Source organism: Fukomys damarensis, unplaced genomic scaffold (genome assembly GCF_012274545.1).
Source record: "Fukomys damarensis isolate Sample0158 unplaced genomic scaffold, DMR_v1.0_HiC HiC_scaffold_21, whole genome shotgun sequence".
Taxonomy (NCBI): domain Eukaryota; kingdom Metazoa; phylum Chordata; class Mammalia; order Rodentia; family Bathyergidae; genus Fukomys; species Fukomys damarensis.
Genome location: NW_022900933.1, coordinates 41670287 through 41688632, shown reverse-complemented (window position 1 = coordinate 41688632; position 18346 = coordinate 41670287). Strand labels below are relative to the sequence as shown.

The 18346-nt window shown below is 50.4% G+C and overlaps 1 protein-coding gene across 4 annotated transcripts in view; it reads right to left on the bottom strand.

Moving 5' to 3' along the window:
• Positions 1 to 1778, bottom strand: part of Pacs2 (phosphofurin acidic cluster sorting protein 2) — a 36256-nt gene extending 34478 nt beyond the window's left edge. For all 4 annotated transcript variants that reach the window (XR_004518351.1, XR_004518352.1, XR_004518353.1 and 1 more), the window contains exon 1: positions 1726 to 1778. Coding sequence is in view for 1 of the 4 variants with exons in the window: in XM_010607361.3 (XP_010605663.1) it covers positions 1726 to 1763 (38 nt within the window). In the remaining 3 variants the exon portion in view is untranslated. The remainder of the gene's footprint in view (positions 1 to 1725) is intronic.
• Positions 1779 to 18346: the final 16568 nt, after the last annotated feature.

Sequence of the window (18346 nt, the reverse complement as noted above, 5' to 3'; positions counted from 1 at the left end):
AAACATGTGACACTAGGGTTTGCATGAGTGACCCCCAGGGGCCATGTGCTGAAGGCTTGTCCTCAACTGTGGTGTGGGTGGAAGGAGGTGGGACCTGGTGGGGCCCTGTCCTTAAATGGGGCAGTGGGACCCCAGCTCCTTCCTCACTTTTGTTTCCTGGCCAGGAGGTAAGCCGGATGCTCCCTTCGTATGTGCTGCCTCCTTCTAAGTCCAGGACAAGACAACTGATCAGGTACTAAAACCTCTGAAATCAGGAGCCAAAATCAACCTCTCATCTCTGTGAGCTGGTCATCTTAGGGACTGCTATCACCAGAGAAGGTGACTACATCCAAGATGGTACCAACAGTGAGACCATTGCTGTGACTACAATGATGTCTAGGGTCCCTGGAACAGATTTGGCAGGGATTTGGAAAAGCTTGAGGAGCAGGAAAGGGAAAGTCTAGAATGTTATAAGTAGAGCTGAACAGGAGATTCTGCTACTCACGATGAAAACTCACAGCAAATGAGGAAGGGAAAGAAGTTCCTCCATTTGATAAGATCTATGAACTATGTGGAGCTCAAATGTGGCCAGACAGTGAGGGCCTGACTTGCCCAGAGGACAGACAGAGGCCACCACGCCTCCTCCCCAGCTGGTAGCACTCAGGTGAGGAAGGAAACATAGGTCCAAGGACAGGTAGTGGGGAGGTCAACCAATCCCTGGCAGACACCACAACCACATGGGTAGGAAATTCAAGTACTGAGGGAAGTGTGAGTGCCACTGGCACTGCAAAATGGAACTTTAAAGTTTAGAGACAAGCAGCTTCTTCACAGGTCCTTAGGCCTAGGACATGAACCACTACCCCTCCTCCTCTCACCCAGATGAAAGGGTAGAATGTGAGATGCTGGTCCAGGAGGTCTAGTCCAGTTCCATTCCCTTAGGTGAGGGAGGAGAAGTCTAGGACCAGAAGGGATGAACTGATCCTCAACAAGTCTGCTGTTTCCCTGTACTCACTCTCCCATTGTACCTGCTGTATGTAAAACACCCCCATACCCATACATGGGGGATGGCAACTCGAGGCAAATGGGCCCTTGCATTTCTCAAAGGCAGCTCTGAATGAATCCCTTTTCCTTTTTACCAAAGTAAATAGCCTCCTCTGATTTGGTTAGCAGCAAGCAGGCAAACCTGAGTATGTGAACCTAAGCAGCCAGGAACATGAGGCCCCTGGAACCAGGAAGCCTGGAGAGGCTGTGTGGCATCAGGCCACCTTGGGGAGCACCACAGGCTACATGCTGGAGGTGAACACCTACCTGGAGGTCAGTTTGGAAGACACACATTTCCAACAACTCTGAACAAAGGAAATGCTTAGATCTAAAACAAACTCAGATCTGTATGCTGGAAATTCCCAAATACAAATAACAAAACCAGTATTTAAACAATTGGAGAGACAGCCAAGCTCATGGCTACTATCCATTCCCCTCAAACTGGCCTGCAGACTCAGCACTACTCTTGTGAAATCCAGGAAGCTGACATTAAATTTTATATGAAAGGCAAAGGAGCAGAATGGTCCCAACTACTTGTGAGTGGAAAGCAAAGTGGACTGAGCTCTAGCTCCCAGACACTCAGACTCAGTATGCCCTGTAAGGCTGAGACAGTGTGGTGCCCACAGATGAGCAATAGAACAGGAAGCAGATGAACTGGACTCCACCCAAATTTAGGAAATCTTATTCAAAATGAATAATACTAACACCTGGTGCTGGCAAGGAGGTGGGCACCTGGAGCGCATATATCACTGGTCAGTCTCCAGGAAGGCTGGGCAGGTGCTTAGAAAGTGAAGTGCGCTGTTCCTCTGCAGCCAAGGATCCTCATAGGGATGGCAAACAGACTTCCACACAAAGACTACTCAGGAACACCTAACTGCAGCTCTCTGCACAGCTGTAACCAAGGTCCTTCCCATATGACCCAGGGTTCACCCTGCTTCGCTCACTGGGACCAGCTGTGGACACATGAGGTGCCATGCTGGGAACAGGCCAGTGTGGGAAGGCCTACGTCACGTGGGGAGGCCTGTGTTGTGTCCTTCAGGTGAGGCAGCCGGGAGCCAGGTGGAACTGTCTGGTGTTCTGGCCTGAATGGTGAGGGCACAGGTATCTATATCGATTAAAACTCAGAGCTGTATAAAAAAGGAGACAGAGTGAAATTTTTCTATATAACTTTAAAGAGTTTTTTTTTTAAAGCAGATCTAAGAAACATCACCAACCTCAAACCAGAGCACCAATTTAGACCTTGCTTCAGATAAATTAACTGCAAATACATAAGTATACATACTATTTACAAATATTTACAAACTTATACATAGTTATATACACACACACATCCATGATATTTATTTGGGGATGGAGTTTTAAGGGCTCAATTTTCTATGTTCTGTGCTTGCACAAATCTCATCTGTGGGAGTTTACATTCCTTGGAATTTCTGTGCCTGTCTCAGGTGTGGAGATATCAGTCTGTGCAACACTGATGCTGCCCTGAGGACCCCAAGCTGCAGGAACAGGAGGACCTGTGGAGCCTGTCTTTGACCCCAGGGAGGCAATGCCTTCACACCAGAAAGGAGCACCCAGGCTGCAGGATAAGAGCTCATGCTCCAACATGCATACCCACTCCTGCTCAGAGCTTTTATTTATATACATTTTGATATTCTAAGGTCTGTTCTATTGGCACTATTCATGCAAACAATATTCAAGGGAAAAGAAAAATCATTTGCAACAGAAACTCAGCCAGATCTGCAGAACATGTTCTTTGTCTTTAATCCAAGGTTGGTTCTGAGAAAAAAGACCTCAGAGTTGACTAGATAGCAAGGGCAAGAGTTACTGCATTACATGTGACCTTAGAGGAGCCCAGGAATGCATGCACTGGACACACACTGCTGCCCAAGACTATGATGCATCTCACACCCGCAACTGTCACTCAGTACTCTTTATTTATTTCTTTTTTTGGTACTGGGGATCAAACTTGGGAAGTTGCACTTGAGAGGCAGGTGGCAGAACCACCAAGCTAAATTCCACCTTACTCGGTATTCTTTTAACAGTGTGGACTCCAGTCACAGTGTGAAGCAAAATTCACTTTAACAACAATGTATAAAGACACAGCTGTACAGTCCAGTGAGCTCCGTGCCCACACCCAGAGGTTGCCTGCAGAATCTCTGGGGTACTCACATCTCCTCTCACTATGTCTGCTCACAATGGGGAGCAGAAGACCCAGCTCAGCACTGACCTGCATAGCAGAGCCCACTGCTGCTTGGAGCTGATGTCAAGTGGCAGCTGCAGTCTCAGAACAGCACTGACTCATTCACCAACCTGGGCAGGCAGGGGTTCTCTGCATGATGGGGTTTCCTTGAACATATCAAGAGACAGCCAGAGAAGCCCATAGGCTGCATGCGGCCCCTCTCCCTTTGTGCCAGGAGGTGGCCAAGACTGACAGCTGTCCCTGATCTCTGCCTTTCAGCTTCCTTTGGTATCCAGTTCCCGCCCGGGCCATAGCACCTGTGTGACACAAGGCAGTAGCAGGCATGCTTGGTTAATACCTCACTTCTGGTTCACTGTTGCAGATACCCTGTGTACCCAAGATGATCGGTGATAACATCAGTGGAGCTTACTACAGCCACAGCACACACAGAGTGCACTGCCAGGGTAGCCCTGACCAATGTGGTAGACATCCTAAAGAGCAGACATCTGACCACTGAGGGAGGTAGTGTGGCCTGCCAGCACACCTTGGCTGTGAGCACTTCCTTCAAATTCCCTTGTGGTCCTTTGCCTATTGCCCACTAGGCTGCCTTTCCCTCTAGATGTCTAGGAACTCTTCACTCCAGATGTTAATCATTGGCCAGTATACACTGCAATCATCACCTTCTAGCTGTGTCTGACACACAGATAGGTTCTTAATCCCTTTTTGCACAATTAAATGTGTCCTTTATGACGTGTGCCTCCCAGAAATTCTGTTATTTAATCCACCCCTCCCCACTATTCTACTTCCTCTGTTCCATAACGAGGTCAACTTAGACTGTCTTGTATGCAGCATGAATCAGTAACCTGACTTTATTACTTCCTACATGGACACTCAGTGTGCCCAAGCCATGTTCTCAACTGCATACTCTCTCCTGTTGGAGATGAGTGCCATTTCTGAAGCACGCTGTGGCTGCTATTATGTCCCACTGATCAATCTGTCATACTTCTACCAACTCCGTATCACTTTAATTTGTACAGCTCCTTTAAATAAATTTGCATCTGCTAGGGAAATTACTCCTTGCTGAAGACTGAATGTCTTTGTTTTCTCCATATTCACCCTGAAATCTGAACCCTCATGGTGATAGTATTAAGAGACAATCCTTTGGGAGCCAATCAGGGTATGAAGGGGGGCGCTTCGTGATAGGAAAATTGACTTTAAGGAAGAGACCCAGGAAGGGACACACAGCCCTGTAATCTCAGCACTCTGGGAGACTGAGGCAGCAGGATTGCAAGTTCAAGGCCAGCCTGGGCAATTTAGTGAGATGGGGGTGGAAGTGTAGGGTGTAGCTTAGTGCAAAGGCCCTGAGTTCAATCCTCAATACTACAAAGGAGGAGGACGAAAAGAAGAAGGGAAGAAAGGTGAAGGGAGAAGAAAAGGAACCCAGAGAGTTCCTGTTGCTCCTTCCACCAGATGAGGACACAGTGTGAAGATGGCTATGAACCAGCAAGTGGCCTTTCCAGCACTGGCTGTGGGGCCCTGACCTTGCACATGGGCCTCAGAACCCAAGAAACAAATTTCTGCTCTTTAAGCCCCAGGCTGTGGCTCTCTGCTATAGCTTTGAACACACTGGAACTCCTCAACCCACGCATACCTTATTTTCTTGAAGGTTGCTGTCCATCTCATAGGCTCTTTAAACTAGCTTGCCAAGACCAAAAACAAACTCCAATGGAATTTATGCTTGCTTTTTTTTTTTTTTTTTGGTACCAGATATCAAACTCAGGTCCTTGTGCTTACAAGGCAGGTGACAGAACCACTGAGCTGAATTCCCAGCCCCCCAATGGAATTTATGAAGTAGACTTGCAGCCCGTAGCCTGTGCCCTCATGCTCAGCTTAAAGCTCACTCAGTACTCAGTGCTCTTAGAGCACTGTCTCCTTAATCAGGAGCTCCTCCTGTGTAAGTCTTTGGTGTAACACCTGTGTCCATTATATTTCTAGCCAGCTACTAGTTGCTATGTAGTAGCATTTTATTTTCAAAGTGATGTGCAGGTGTCTCCATCCTATTGAGTCCATGTGTGGATCTTGTAGCAGTTAGCCTTCTAGAGTTGGTTCTAATGGCACAGATACTCACTTAGAAGGTCTGTGTGGACAGTAAGGCCATTTGAAAATGGCAATTTCTTTCTTCCAAGAAGGAAGCCACTGCACTGTCTGTCACCTCAAGAGTAACACTAAACAGTACCTTCCTTTTCCTGATGCTATAGGGAATGTTTCTGATGCTGGCCACCAAGGACAGTATGTCCAGGCAGCACTGTCCAAAACCTTCTGTGGAGATAGTAAGGCCCTTCAGCCAACCAGTGGGAAGCTGGCAGCTGGTACTCACAGAACTGACCATGAATGCCAACAAATGGCCCTTCTTGTGTTACCACACTGGACAGTGATGCTCTTTAGATATAGTAGAACCCCTACAACAGGTTAAAGAAATTTCTACTTATTTCTATACTCCTAAAAATACATGCAAATTTCATCAAATGCCTTTTCTCAATCTATAATCATTTTCCTTTTGGTCTATGGCTGTGCTCCAGGAACAAATACCCTAATGTGAAATCAATCACCTACATGTCCCTGAGGTGACCTTGCCACACTGTACTATGTGTACATGCCTCACTCTAGGCCTTGCCAGGTTCAGTCCATTAGCACTTAGGGTTTTCATCCACACAGGTCCATAAGATTTGCTTACACCTCTCTCCTGAAGGGCCCTGTGGGTTTTCATGATGCCACATTTCAAATATACTATGGGACAAGGTTCATTTCTTAAGAATTTGGTAAAATCACCAGTAAAGCTCCTGATGCCTTTCAGGATAGAAAAGGTTTGATTCCAGCCCTGTTTTCTGAAGACAAGGGGTCTTTCTAGGCAGTGCCTGGGGACAGAAGTGATCCAATTCTCAGATCTTGAAATATCTGCATACATACAATATCTTGGGGATGGGACCCAAATCGAGGCACAGTACTCACTCAAGTCTCACACAGACTTTTCAGGCAGAACACGAGGTGACTGGATACAGGATTTTTAGTGCACTCCCACTGTGACTTTGACCTATCAACAGAGATCGGATATGGTATTTGCCACCTTTGGGGTCACGGCGCTCAAGAAATATTGGATTTTGAAGAATTTTAGATTCCAGTCCAGGGAATGTTCACCTGATAATTCATATTTGTTCTAGAAAATTGTTTTTTCAAGTTTTCATATTTATTTACAATGCTGTTTAACATTATTTTTGGTTTTTAAGATTCCTCTGTTTCATTTCATCTCTAAAATTATATGTATGCTTTCTCTTTTCTTCTTGTAACTTTTGCTAAAGGTTTAATACTTTATTAAGCTTCTCCAAATGATTAACTTCTGGGTTTTATTAATATTCCATATTGTCGTGGGGCCAGGGATTTAGCTCAGTGGCAGCGCACCTGCCTCCTAAGTGCAAGGTCCCGAGTTCAATCCCCAGTACCAAAAACAAAAAATTCCATATTGTTTTGTATTGTCTCTAAGACTTGTTGTTTATCCTCTCCACTCCTTAATTTGAAAAAAACTCCCACCACTGTGGAAATCAATATGGAGATACCTCGAAGAGCTTGGACTGGAGGTTCCATTTGACCCAGCCATCCCGCTGCTGGGTATCTTTCCAAAAGAACTAAAAGAATCATATCACAGTGATGTATGCACACCCATGTTTATAGCCACACAGCTTGTAATAGCTAAAACTTGCAAACAGCCCATTTGCCCATCAGTTGGAAACTGGATAAAGATGTGGTTTTTCTATAAAATGGAATATTATTCAGCCATAAAGAATGAGAAAATAGATTCATTCATAGGAAAATGGATACATATTGAAGATATACTCCTAAGTGAAATAAATAAGTCACACATGTGTAAATACTGAATAGTTTCTCTGGTGTGAATAAACTGCAATAATACATAAGATCCTAACAAAATTACTGACATTGTGAAGTGGGAAGAAAGGGGCTAAAGGTGTAGGGAAGGTGGGATAGATAGGGGAAGGGTAATAAGGGAAAAGAAAAAAATGTGAGATAAAGAAAAGATGGAAATAAAGTGCTTGTAGATGGGGAGGGGAGGAGGAGGTGAAGGGAGGGCAGGGACAAGGGGAAAAAATGAGAGCCAAGACCTGTCAAGTAGAGGTACAAGATCCCTACAATGAATGTAACTTTACTGTATCCCTAAAATGTACCAATAAACTCAATTAAAGCTGAAAAAAAAAAAAAGAAAAAAAAACTCCCACTGTGCTTCATATAACTTGAGCTGGACACTCCATGACTGAGTGATAAAATCTAAATTTAAAATGGTAAATTCTGCCCTGGGTATAGTGATGGGACACCTGTGGCCCCAGCTACCTGAGGGAATCTCAGGCCAGTCTAGGCAGCACTGCAGGACCCCTCTCAAAAAACCCCAAAACCAAAAATAAAACGAGAAGCTTCAATATCCAGAATCTACATCATGTGTGACACCAACATGTGGCTTTGTCTTGCTGGCATGCATCTTCCCCATGCACCCGCAACCTGCTCCCCACCAGGTGGGGATTCCTGGGCCTTCTGGGTCTTCTGACCCTGAACTAGAAAAGGCTGCTGCAGACTCATCCCACAAGACCATGAGATCTCCTTGCATCACAGTCATGCTGGGGTGCCTTTCTTGCTCTAGTCTGGGGAGTCCACCCTTTCTTCATGCAAAGGAGTCCCCTGTTCATGTTGCAGCATGAGCCGAGGGCTTCCCCTGCTTTTAATGGTGCCTCTGGTCTTTCCAAAGTGGCTGGTGACTGCATGAGCACATGGTGGTGCGAATGCCCTTCTCGTCTCTAGCAGAATTAACTTGGTTTCAGGGATACCTGTATACATCAGGAAGTAAAGCTAAAAGCCACATGTGCCCAACAAGCTGTGGCAATCTGAGGTCAGCCCGATCAGCAGTGTCCACAGTCCCCCTGCCTGACAGCTGAGCTGTGGCAGGCTGAGGCAAGAGAGTCTGGGGAAGAAGTGCCAGGCTCAGAGTTCACAGGAGGAGGCAGAAAAAGGGGAGCTCTGAGGGTCTTCAGACTTTAGAGCTGAACTGGCTGGATGCGGGATTGGCAATGAGGGCAGAGGGTAGGCACAGTGGTGCCTGGGGCAGGGGGCATGGCTGTTAGGGGGGTGGGCACTGAGCCTGGACCAACACAGAGGGTCACTCTCCAGGGTCACTCTGTGGACAGGTAGCAGTTGTGGGACTATAGGTGACCAAAGGAGGAGGGGGTTCTGTAGTGTACTGGCCCCTGGCTTCTGTGAGTTGTGGAACAAGTGACATTCCAGAAGGATCTCAGAAACTTCTTCAGTGCAGGCTCTGCAAGGCATTCCACTTCCACAGAAGCATCTGCAGGCAACACTCTGGGCTGTGGGATGGGGGAGGCAGAGTCCCCTCCCCACTATGCTCCTCAGGGAAACCAAGCCAGTGCCCCCAGAACAGATCCCTCAGTGCCCATGTCAACAAGAGAGCAGGACCTGGGGCAATAAGACCAGAAACAGAGCCTGGGCCCTGATGCTCCAGGCCATACCATCCATGTATCCCCATGCTGTCCACACAATCCCATGCCATCCATGTGTGCTCACATGCTAAAAGCCCAGGCCTGGGTTGTCCTTGCTGGAGCCTGGAGCTCAAGGTGAGGTTCCCAGTCAGAGGGCAAATGGAGTGGACTGCACAGGTGGCTGACTTGGGTAATGCCAGAGCCCAGCCAGAACCAGCAAAGGGGCCCTTTTCTATTGAGGTAAAACACATATCACACGGGAATGACGATTCTAGCCATCAGGGCACAGGACAGAGGTCAGCACATTCACTTGCTGTGCAATCAACCCTCCCAACTCCCCTCTGTGCAGCAGACCTGAAATCTTGCACCCATGGAGAACGGTAATTCCCCATCCACCCCACAGCCACCACCACCCCCAACTTCCTGACCCTATGAATCTAACTATCCAAGGAACTTATGGAAATGAAGCCACCCAGCACCATCTTCTGTGGCTAACTGTGTCCACTCAGCCTGTATCCTTAGGCATTCAGACACAGCGTGGTCCAAATGTCCTCCCTTCAAGGCTGAATAATGCTCTATTGTGTTCAACTCCATCTGCCTGTGGACACGTGGCTGCCCACCTCCTGGCCACTGCGAACCAGATACCACACAAGTGTGCAAATCTCCTTTCTGTCCTATCCTTCAACTCTGGAGCATACACCAACAAGGAACAAAACAGTATAATGAGCAGGGTTGGGGAGGGGTCCAGACTGTCAGGCCAGCCACCAGCAGACAGAGCCGAGGGGACACTTCCTCAGAACAGGACACTGCTGGCAAAGGAACTAAGACAAGCACAAGAGTGCTAGGCCTAAGACCCTGTGGACCTGAGAGCCATGACAATGGCCACCACTAACCTGCTGAGCTCCTGTCCCTGCACATGTCAGAGACCTCTCCTCTCTTCTCCCCTGCTGGACAGGACCTGCTGCTGCTCATGCCCAGAGTAGAGAAAAAAAGGCCAACAGATGCCCTCTGCATGGTAGTGCTTAGACACAGGGTCTCTCCATGCAGCCCAGCCCCTGCAGAGGGGCCTGTGTGTATGCAAACTGCCATCTCTGCACTCTGCTCCAGGCATTTTTTCTCTAAAATGAAAAATTCCAGGCCTCTCTAAAGCCTGTCCAAGGTTCCCCTGGGCTGATCACATCCCTCTGCTCTGGACTGGGGTCCAGGCCTGCCCTTGGACTGGGGTCCAGGCCTTGGATTCCTTATCATCCTTTCCAGTCAGATTCTATCTGTGGCCCTGCAGAGCACCAGCAGTAGATGATAACAGACTTGGACAGGACCTGGTCAGGGGTATGGAGGAGGCCCTGATGTACTGGGAGGTCAGCGAGTACAGTAGCACAAAGATCCCAGCTGCTTGGGCCATGGCACTGGTTGGGGTGACTGAGCACCCTAACAATCCTCATGGAGGCAAGGTGAGTAGCACAGCAGGGTGGCCCCTAAAGGGCCAGTGGCCAGCACCTTGGTCCCCTGGGCTCACATAGCACTTGCCCACAGCCTGAGTAAGGGAAGCTAGCCTTAGGAGACCCAGCTGAAGGAAAGGAAACTGAGAAACTAGAAGAAAGGCAAGAGAGGAAGTCACTGCAAGGCTATGGGTCAGCTTAGGGTGACGGATAGACAGTGTTCCTCCCAGTGGGCTCCAAATGTTCCACCAAGACCAAGAGCAGTCTGAGGCTGAGCATCAATTCAGGATAAAAACACCATTGCAAAAGCCCATGTTCGTGTCTGTGATTGGAAAGAGGCACTTGGACTGATGGAGGAGCTGGGGCAGCTACCATGATGGCAGGCAGAGGTTTCACATCACGTCCCCATGGCAGGCTCTCATGGATAGCCTGGTAACACCCAGAGCCTTCAAGCTGCTCCAAAAGCCACCATCCCACCAAGCACCCAAGTTAGCCGCAACCTGGCCTTCACTCCCTCCTTGCCAGGCTTTGGTCATCGGGACTCAGCGTATCTACAGGCCCCATCCTCCATGATATAGCTCTGGATGGGGATCCCTCCCACGGAGCCATACCTAGGAAACATTGCTGTGGAGATATCCTCTTTGACACAACAACATAACCACCCCTGGCAGTACTGTGGCCCTGAAAAGAACAGGAGAGCATTTTACAGATTTCCAAACCTATGCTAGCATGCTGGGTGGCCCCAAAGAACACTGATGCCCATCACTGCACTCAGATGCAGGAGGCCCCATGGGGAGCAGAAACACTTAGATCCGGCCTTGTGCAACACTCAAACATGTGGACCCCAAACGCTGACCATGCATTTCGTCAGGAGGAAAAAATCAAGGAACCTTTTGTCTTCAGGCATTGTCCCTCCACATATATCTGCTGTGTGGAAGCCAGGCCTGCAATGGCAGCCAGCTGTACCCACGAATGTGGGCGAGGAATACCACAATCAGCGCCCTGCCCATCCAGGCCCAGAACCAGGCTGTCCACATGGCTAGCAGCCCCCTCACCAGTGAGCCACTGCCAGAGATTTCTTGCGATGTCCCAGCAATGGCCAAGGGGCTCACTCTGCCTGTGTCTTAGCACCTGTCACTTCCCTGGGACCCAAGCTGCACCTGGATGGCCTGGGGTGACTGCCAGCTCTTACTGGCCGAGCTCAGCTTTCTCCAGCGTTCAGGCCTTATCTGGACATGGGTACTTCCTGCTAATAAGGAGAGAAGGTCAGAAGTTCCTTCTCAGTGTCACTGCTGGCCAGCACTGAAGGTGCCATAGACAATGAGGATCACTAGGCACTTCATGGAGAGCCTGGGGGCCAAGCTATGCACCCTCTAGCCACAGGGTCTCCACTTGCCCACCTTTTAGCCAGCAGAGGCAAGCCCCACCCTGATGACAAGGAGGATGGACAGAGGTGGTACCACCCTTCCCTGAAATGAGGGGAAGGAAAGTGGCTGGGGTTGGAGTGGAAGACGCCACAGGTCCAGGTGCACCCACACTGCAAGCACACATACATGGCTGAGATGGCTAGGAGGGTCCCACCTCTCCCCACTCGCTGGACTGTGTGTAGGATTGCTGTGGCCTTTCCAGCTGCACCTTACACCTGCTCCCTGGTGCACATGGTTGGGTGGTCTGGCCTGCAGCCACCTAGTGACAGGGTAACTTTCTCCCTTCCAGGATCTCCTGACAGGGTGCAGAGGACAGAGAGCTGCAGGAACCTTGGCAGTCAGCTGACCACACAGGCCTTGCAACCAGAACTTGGGTCCTTCAGTTTGGGGATGGGATGGAAAGCAATGGAAGCAAGCCATCAATGTCCTGCACCAGGCCCAGACCCTAGCCAGCCAAGGCTCCCAGTCTCACAACAGACACACCCCATTGTGCAGCTGCAGGGCCCTGGTAGGACTGGCCCTGCCTATACCAGGCTCTGTGCCACAGGGCAAGCTCAGCAGCAAAAACCATTTCAGGGTGGGAGCTGTGTTACTACAGCCAAAGCCTAGGCACAGATTGCTCCATGTGAGCAATTCCCTTCTGACATCCACAGGATCTCACCCTTAGACCTGGGGCTATAGCCACCACCCTGGAGAGGCTGCAATGAGGTATGGGAGCCTTAATCATGAAAGGGACTCACCACAGAGGGCACTACCAGGCTGGGATCTACACTGACCTCCACATGACCTCTGGCTTCCCATCTTCCCAATGGTCAGCAGGGTGGCAAGAAGCAAAGGCAAGAATGGGATACACACAGGTGGGCCTAGGAAAGGCTGCAGTTCCCATCTGCTCCTTGATCATCCCCCTATGTGGTCACCAAGCCCTCTAGTAGGTATGTCCCCAGGCTATGTCACTGGCTCCTCTGCAGCCAAGTATACCAGCATGGGCACACCAGGAAGTGGTTAGAAATGTCTTCAATAACACATGCCCATCCCAGAAGCAGTGACAACAATGGTTTCTTTCTTTGCACAGGGTCTCATTGGTAACCCTCCACTGCCACAGCAGGGCCTGTGTCACCCATAGCTGCCAAGGGGGCACCACCATGGGAACACTCACAATGGGACAGCCCCAGAAGATGGGATCACGCCCTACTGCATGGGGGGGCATGGCTGGAGTGGCCCTGATTGTCAAGAGTGGGCATGGTATGCTGCACACAGGAGGCAGGTGGAGTCCCACCTGGTCCCAGGTGGGTGGGGGCCAGGAAAGCTGGAGCCATGGGCCCTAGGGCTGGCCAAACAGGTCTCTCTAATGTCCTGTACCTCCCCGCAGCCCAGAATCTGTCCACAGAGGTGGGGAACCAGGGTAACACCTGCAGGATCCAGGTGTTGGGGGGTGGAAGATAAGGGAACAGCGAACACTGCTCCAGGACCCCTGGATATTTGTGGGGTGAGGTAGGTGTGAGGCTGACCTGGATTTACTCTCTGCCTATACGAGGCGAGGTAGTCAAGGCTGGGTTTGTTCAGGAATAACCCCCCCCCCAGGGACACAGGAAGGAGTGTGGAGAATTTGCACCCCAGAATCTACCCACTGTGCCCAGCCCAAGGACTGCCCGAGAGGGGATGTGGGCTGTGGTGTTCTGGGGAATCCATCCTCTGCACTGTGCACAGGGGCTGTGCCCAAGGTAGACACTCAATATGGGGGCTATTGAGACCTCACCGGCAGGCTTAGGCACAGCACTGACCCCACACAGCCCTAGCCTCAATTATCACAGCCAAAGGACAGAATTAACACAGCCAAGATCTTGGGCAGGGCATGTCTAGGCTTCCATCCAGGGCAGGTTCCACTCCCACTGCCTCCTCATCCTTGGCTGGGGCTCCACAGGTGAACCCTAGACACATGGCGGGTGCCCAAGACCAGGCTCTCTGCCACTGTCCTGCCCTCTGATGTGCACCCAGCCCAAAGAGTCTCAAAGACACACCCACCTGTGTTCAGAGGTGGGGATTTGGCAAACAACCGCCACACTTGTAAAGGTGGGGGCACAGGGACATGACAGCTGCTCATACATGGCTAGAATCCAAGCACAGTAGGCAGAAGGCATGGCAGCCCCTTCACAAGGCAGCCTGGTTGGGGCTACCACAGCAACAGGTGGCCCTAGCAGTGTCACAGCACAGAGGGAGGGGACTGGATGGCAGAGGGAATGCCACAGCTGACCAAAAACAGGAAACTCTGAAGTGCTCATGTGGAGAAGGGGCCTGAGGAGGACAACATAATGCTGATAATAAACTCACACCAGATTGAAAGAAAAGCTCTTAGCAGCAGTAGAGAGAACACACATGCTTTATATATCAAGAGTTTATCACAACTTTCTCAAAACCACCAGAGACAGAAGACAAGAAAATCGAACTGCTGAAGTTCAGAGGAGCAGAACTATCAAATGAGAATTCTTTAGTCCCCAAGCATGACAGGAACACATGTTCTGCAGCACTCAAAGAAAAAGCTCCCTCCCATAGCCTTGCAGAAAGAACTACTGCAAGATGAACTTCAGGAGCTGCCCAGGAATGGGGCAGGTGGTAATGGGTGAGGACAGCACATGCACACCTGCTGTCTGCACAGCAATCACTGCACTGCCCACCTTGTGAGAGCCCAGATGGGCTAGGGAGGGGATGAGGACCCAGGAATTGTGGTCTTGCTTGTTTTTGGAGGCTCGGAAGGATCTTGACCTTTAAAGGGTAAGTTTCACACTTTAAGCAAACTGAAAACAGGTAAATGACTAGAAACCAGATTTCATGGCATGGATAATAAAGAAACCTCAATTTTGATCAATCCTGAATTTTCAAGGAGGCAATGACAAGAAATAACAAGGGGAAAACCAAATAAAGAGAATACAAGATGACAGAAACAAATGCAAGTTTATCAGTCATCAGAGAAACATAAACTGAACTTACTGGTTCAGAGTTGGTCCAAGTTTTTTTAAAAAAACACTTACCAGACAGCAAGCTGGGTATTGCTGGCTACTCAGAAGGCTGATGCAGAAGGATCACAAGTTGAAGGCTAACCTGGGAAATTTAGCAAGACCCTGTTTCAGAATGAAAAAGGGTGGGCTCAGTGGTAGGCACTTGCCTAACATGCAAGAGGCCCTGGGTTCCATTCCCAATACCACCAAAAAAAGAAAGGACTGTGACCAAGCATAAGACTCTAGGAAGGCTAGCATCCCATGAGTGGATACAGTGTGCACAGAAATGATGCAAAAGCAGATATGAGGCAAAGACGATGACAGAGGTCACAGAGGGGTTCTTGTGTGGTCACCATTTAAGAAGACAGAAGAGGCCTGAAGCTGCAGTGACCTCAGGATTCAGAGCCTATGCTGAGCTCCAGGACTTCAAGACAAGAGTGGATGATCACACAGGTGTGACCTGGGGTCCACAGAGAAGGGACCAAACCCAGTGGGCCCCAGGGATGGTGCTGGCCCAGGGAAGCGCCCTGGGCCTGAAGGAGAACAGTAGGCCTGTACCTCTCTGCTTCAGCTAGAAAAGGGCATCCCCATTACAGTAAACACTTCAGAAACCCATCCACCCTTCACAACCTGCTGTGCTTGCTCCTACAAATAAATGGGGCATCTGGTGGGCTCCAGCCCAGTTCTTCCCAGTCCTGGGAAGGCCCTGGAGAGGGTGGCGCACCCTTCCCTGCATTCAAGAATGTGAGTGCACCCACCATCCCTGCTCTCTTGGATAGCACCTTTGTGTACCTGTCCTGAGGTCCCCTGTGTCCCAGGAGGGGATTCTGCCCATGGGACAGGGCCTGCACTAGGATCACCACATGGGAGGATAGGAGAACACTATGGCTACAGTGACTTCAGGATTTTGCCCCCATGCTGAGCTCCAGGGTGGCAAGCACTCACTCTGGTTCTGACTCAGCGACGGTGTAGGCATGGCTACAATCCCAGGTCACAGCCCTTGGTCTGGGGACCTCACCCAGGTACCATCCTGGCTATTCTATACACCCTGAGCAAAGGAGCCATGTGGACCCCACAAAGCTCAGGTGGTTTCAGGATCTGAAGCCTCACCACAGAGAAGAGAACATTCCTTCTCCTCATCTAACACCAACATGATATCCATGATGTCTGACCCTGGCCCTCTCTACCACACCATGTGCTGGGTATCTGTGTTCAACCATCAGGCAGTCTGGTCCCTGGACAGGGGCAGCAGGTAGGAACAGTGGTCTGGCCTTAGATCCAGGGCAGTACCACATCTGGCATATAGGAGAGGACATGAGAGGGTGGGGATGGGACCATTCAGAAGACACAGGGTACCAACACCCAGGAGAGACATCCAATGGAAGGGTCCCTTACACACCCAAGCTCATCCTGCCCAAGGCCCCACTCCCCCTTCCTTCTGCACGCACATGTGTCTAGTATCCCACTGTCTCCTGGAGATGCAGTGCTGGGTGGAATCAAAGCCAGCCAGGGCCAGGGCCACTGCCACCCCACCAATTCACAGCAAGGTGGGGCAATCAAATGAACACCAGATTCTATTTCTGTTACTAAGAACTCTTGCCAGTGTAGCTCTGGAACATCAGGATCAGGCCAAGGTAGCTGCTTGTTTACCTGAAAGATGCTCTCTACTAGCAAAATAACTACAAGATGAGAGAAGGAAATTAACTAGGAACTCATTCTTTAGCGAGTCTAATAAAGCATGTTTTTCCTTTTCCCCTTTAACACAGATAGCTCCACTGGAAAACCTAATTACATTGTTGTTCAGGGTACTTGGAGGGCAGTTCCTCTTTCCCAAGAATCCACAGCGCTGTCAGGAGCCTTGCCAGGAACCCCACTGCAAATTCCAACACAGCTCTAGCCTTGTAGTGTCCCAGAAAGGCCTGGGGAAGGTGGCAGGTATCATGATGAGTTCATCACTGCCCTTTCTGGAGGACCCGTGTTCCTGGGAGGGAAAAATATGAAGGTGTGAAGACAGAGGTGAGATTACCCCCAGGCCGTCAGTCTCAGTCAAGGAAGCCAGATGCTCAGGAAGAGATGAGCACCCAGACCTCTCAGCTCTCCAGCCTTGGGGACTGCTGTGGACATAGGTAGGGCTCCTGTCACACTCTCCTTCATACCTCCCACCCAGGCATGTCCCATGACCAGTTTCCTCCCACAGTGAAGAAACTCGGGAATGGCCTCCAGAATTGCCCCAGAGCCTGGTCCCTCTGAAGGCTGGGCTCCCAGCACAAGCATTTCTGCTGCTGAAGTCCAGACCAATAGTGGCTCCAGCACACAGAAGCTTGGGCCAGTGATGGCTGCGCTGGCAATCTCTGCACATCATGTCACCAATTCAAGAGACTGCAACAAGGCGCACATGGAGGATAAGCAGGTATATGATCCACGGAGCACTTCTTCCCATACTCAGCCCAGCCCAGGACAGCTCGGCACAGCTGGCAACCCCAGCTAACTATGGCCAGGCCCTAACCCTGCCCAGACCCACATTCGCCACAACCAAAGAGGAAAACAGCAGAAAGAAGACACCTGTCCTGGCCTCCCACCACCTCTAGGGAAGGCTCCCACCACACCTCTAGGTCAGGAGCTGGTGGAGGAGCCACCCAAGGACTGCACCCCCCACCTGCCACCTCCATCCTCACAGTGAGCACAGCCTTGGGCATCCATCCCTGCTCCATCCCATGGGACAGTCCCTGGCCAGCACTCATCTCCCCAGCCTGCTCACCATGGATTCCACTTCTGGGGGGCACGCCCCCACACCTGGCTTCCCCTCCCCTGCAGCTGGGGGTAATCTCACCTCTGTCTTCATACCTTTATATTTTTCCCTCCCAGGAACACAGGTCCTCCAGAAAGGGCAGTGATGAACTCATTATGATACTTGCCACATTCTCCAGGCCTTTCTGGGACTCTGCAAGGCTAAAGCTCTGTTGGAATTTGCAGTGGGGTTCCTGGCAGGGCTCCTGACAGCGCTGTGGATTCCTGGGAAAGAGGAACTGCCCTCCAAGTACCCTGAACAACAATGTAATTAGGTTTGCCTCATCCCCATCCTGCCCAGGCTGCATCTGGAAAGGCTGTATTTCAAATACTGCTACTCTCTATGTCTTCCTGCCGGGGCTGAAGGGCTGGAAAGTGTGTGGGCTCCAGTGTCATTCCTGTTTAACTTTCCAAAGCATGATAACCCTCACATCATGCCATCAAGTGCTGGGTGGCTAAGAAGGGAAGTCCAGAGCCAGGCTGGAAACCAGCAGGCCAAGGGAATGGTAGGATGGGGGCAAAAGGGCACAGGGGTCTGGGCCACAATGACCACAACAAAGGGTGGATGGCAGCAGCCTGGCCACAGCACTCACATTATGCGCTCTCCCTATACACACAGGTCAAGAGTGCCTGGACCGGGGCAGGTCTCCATAGCCAAAGTTCCCTGCCTCCCTGCCCATGGCTCCACCATGGAGATCTCTAGGACTCTAGCAGGAAACACCAGGGAGACTCTGGCTATAAGGCACTCCAATGATGGCAGGGCGGCCCAGCAAGATGCCTTCCTGAGTCACTCTGGACAACCTAGAGGACATGCTCTGTCCACTCAGACCAGGGCCATGGGTTCCAACTCTATCAGGCAACAGCTGAGCCACAGCTGGGGCTCCTGGGGATCTGCCCTTCAACCCATCAGGAGCAACACTTGGGCACTGCCTGCACTAGCCACAAGGCC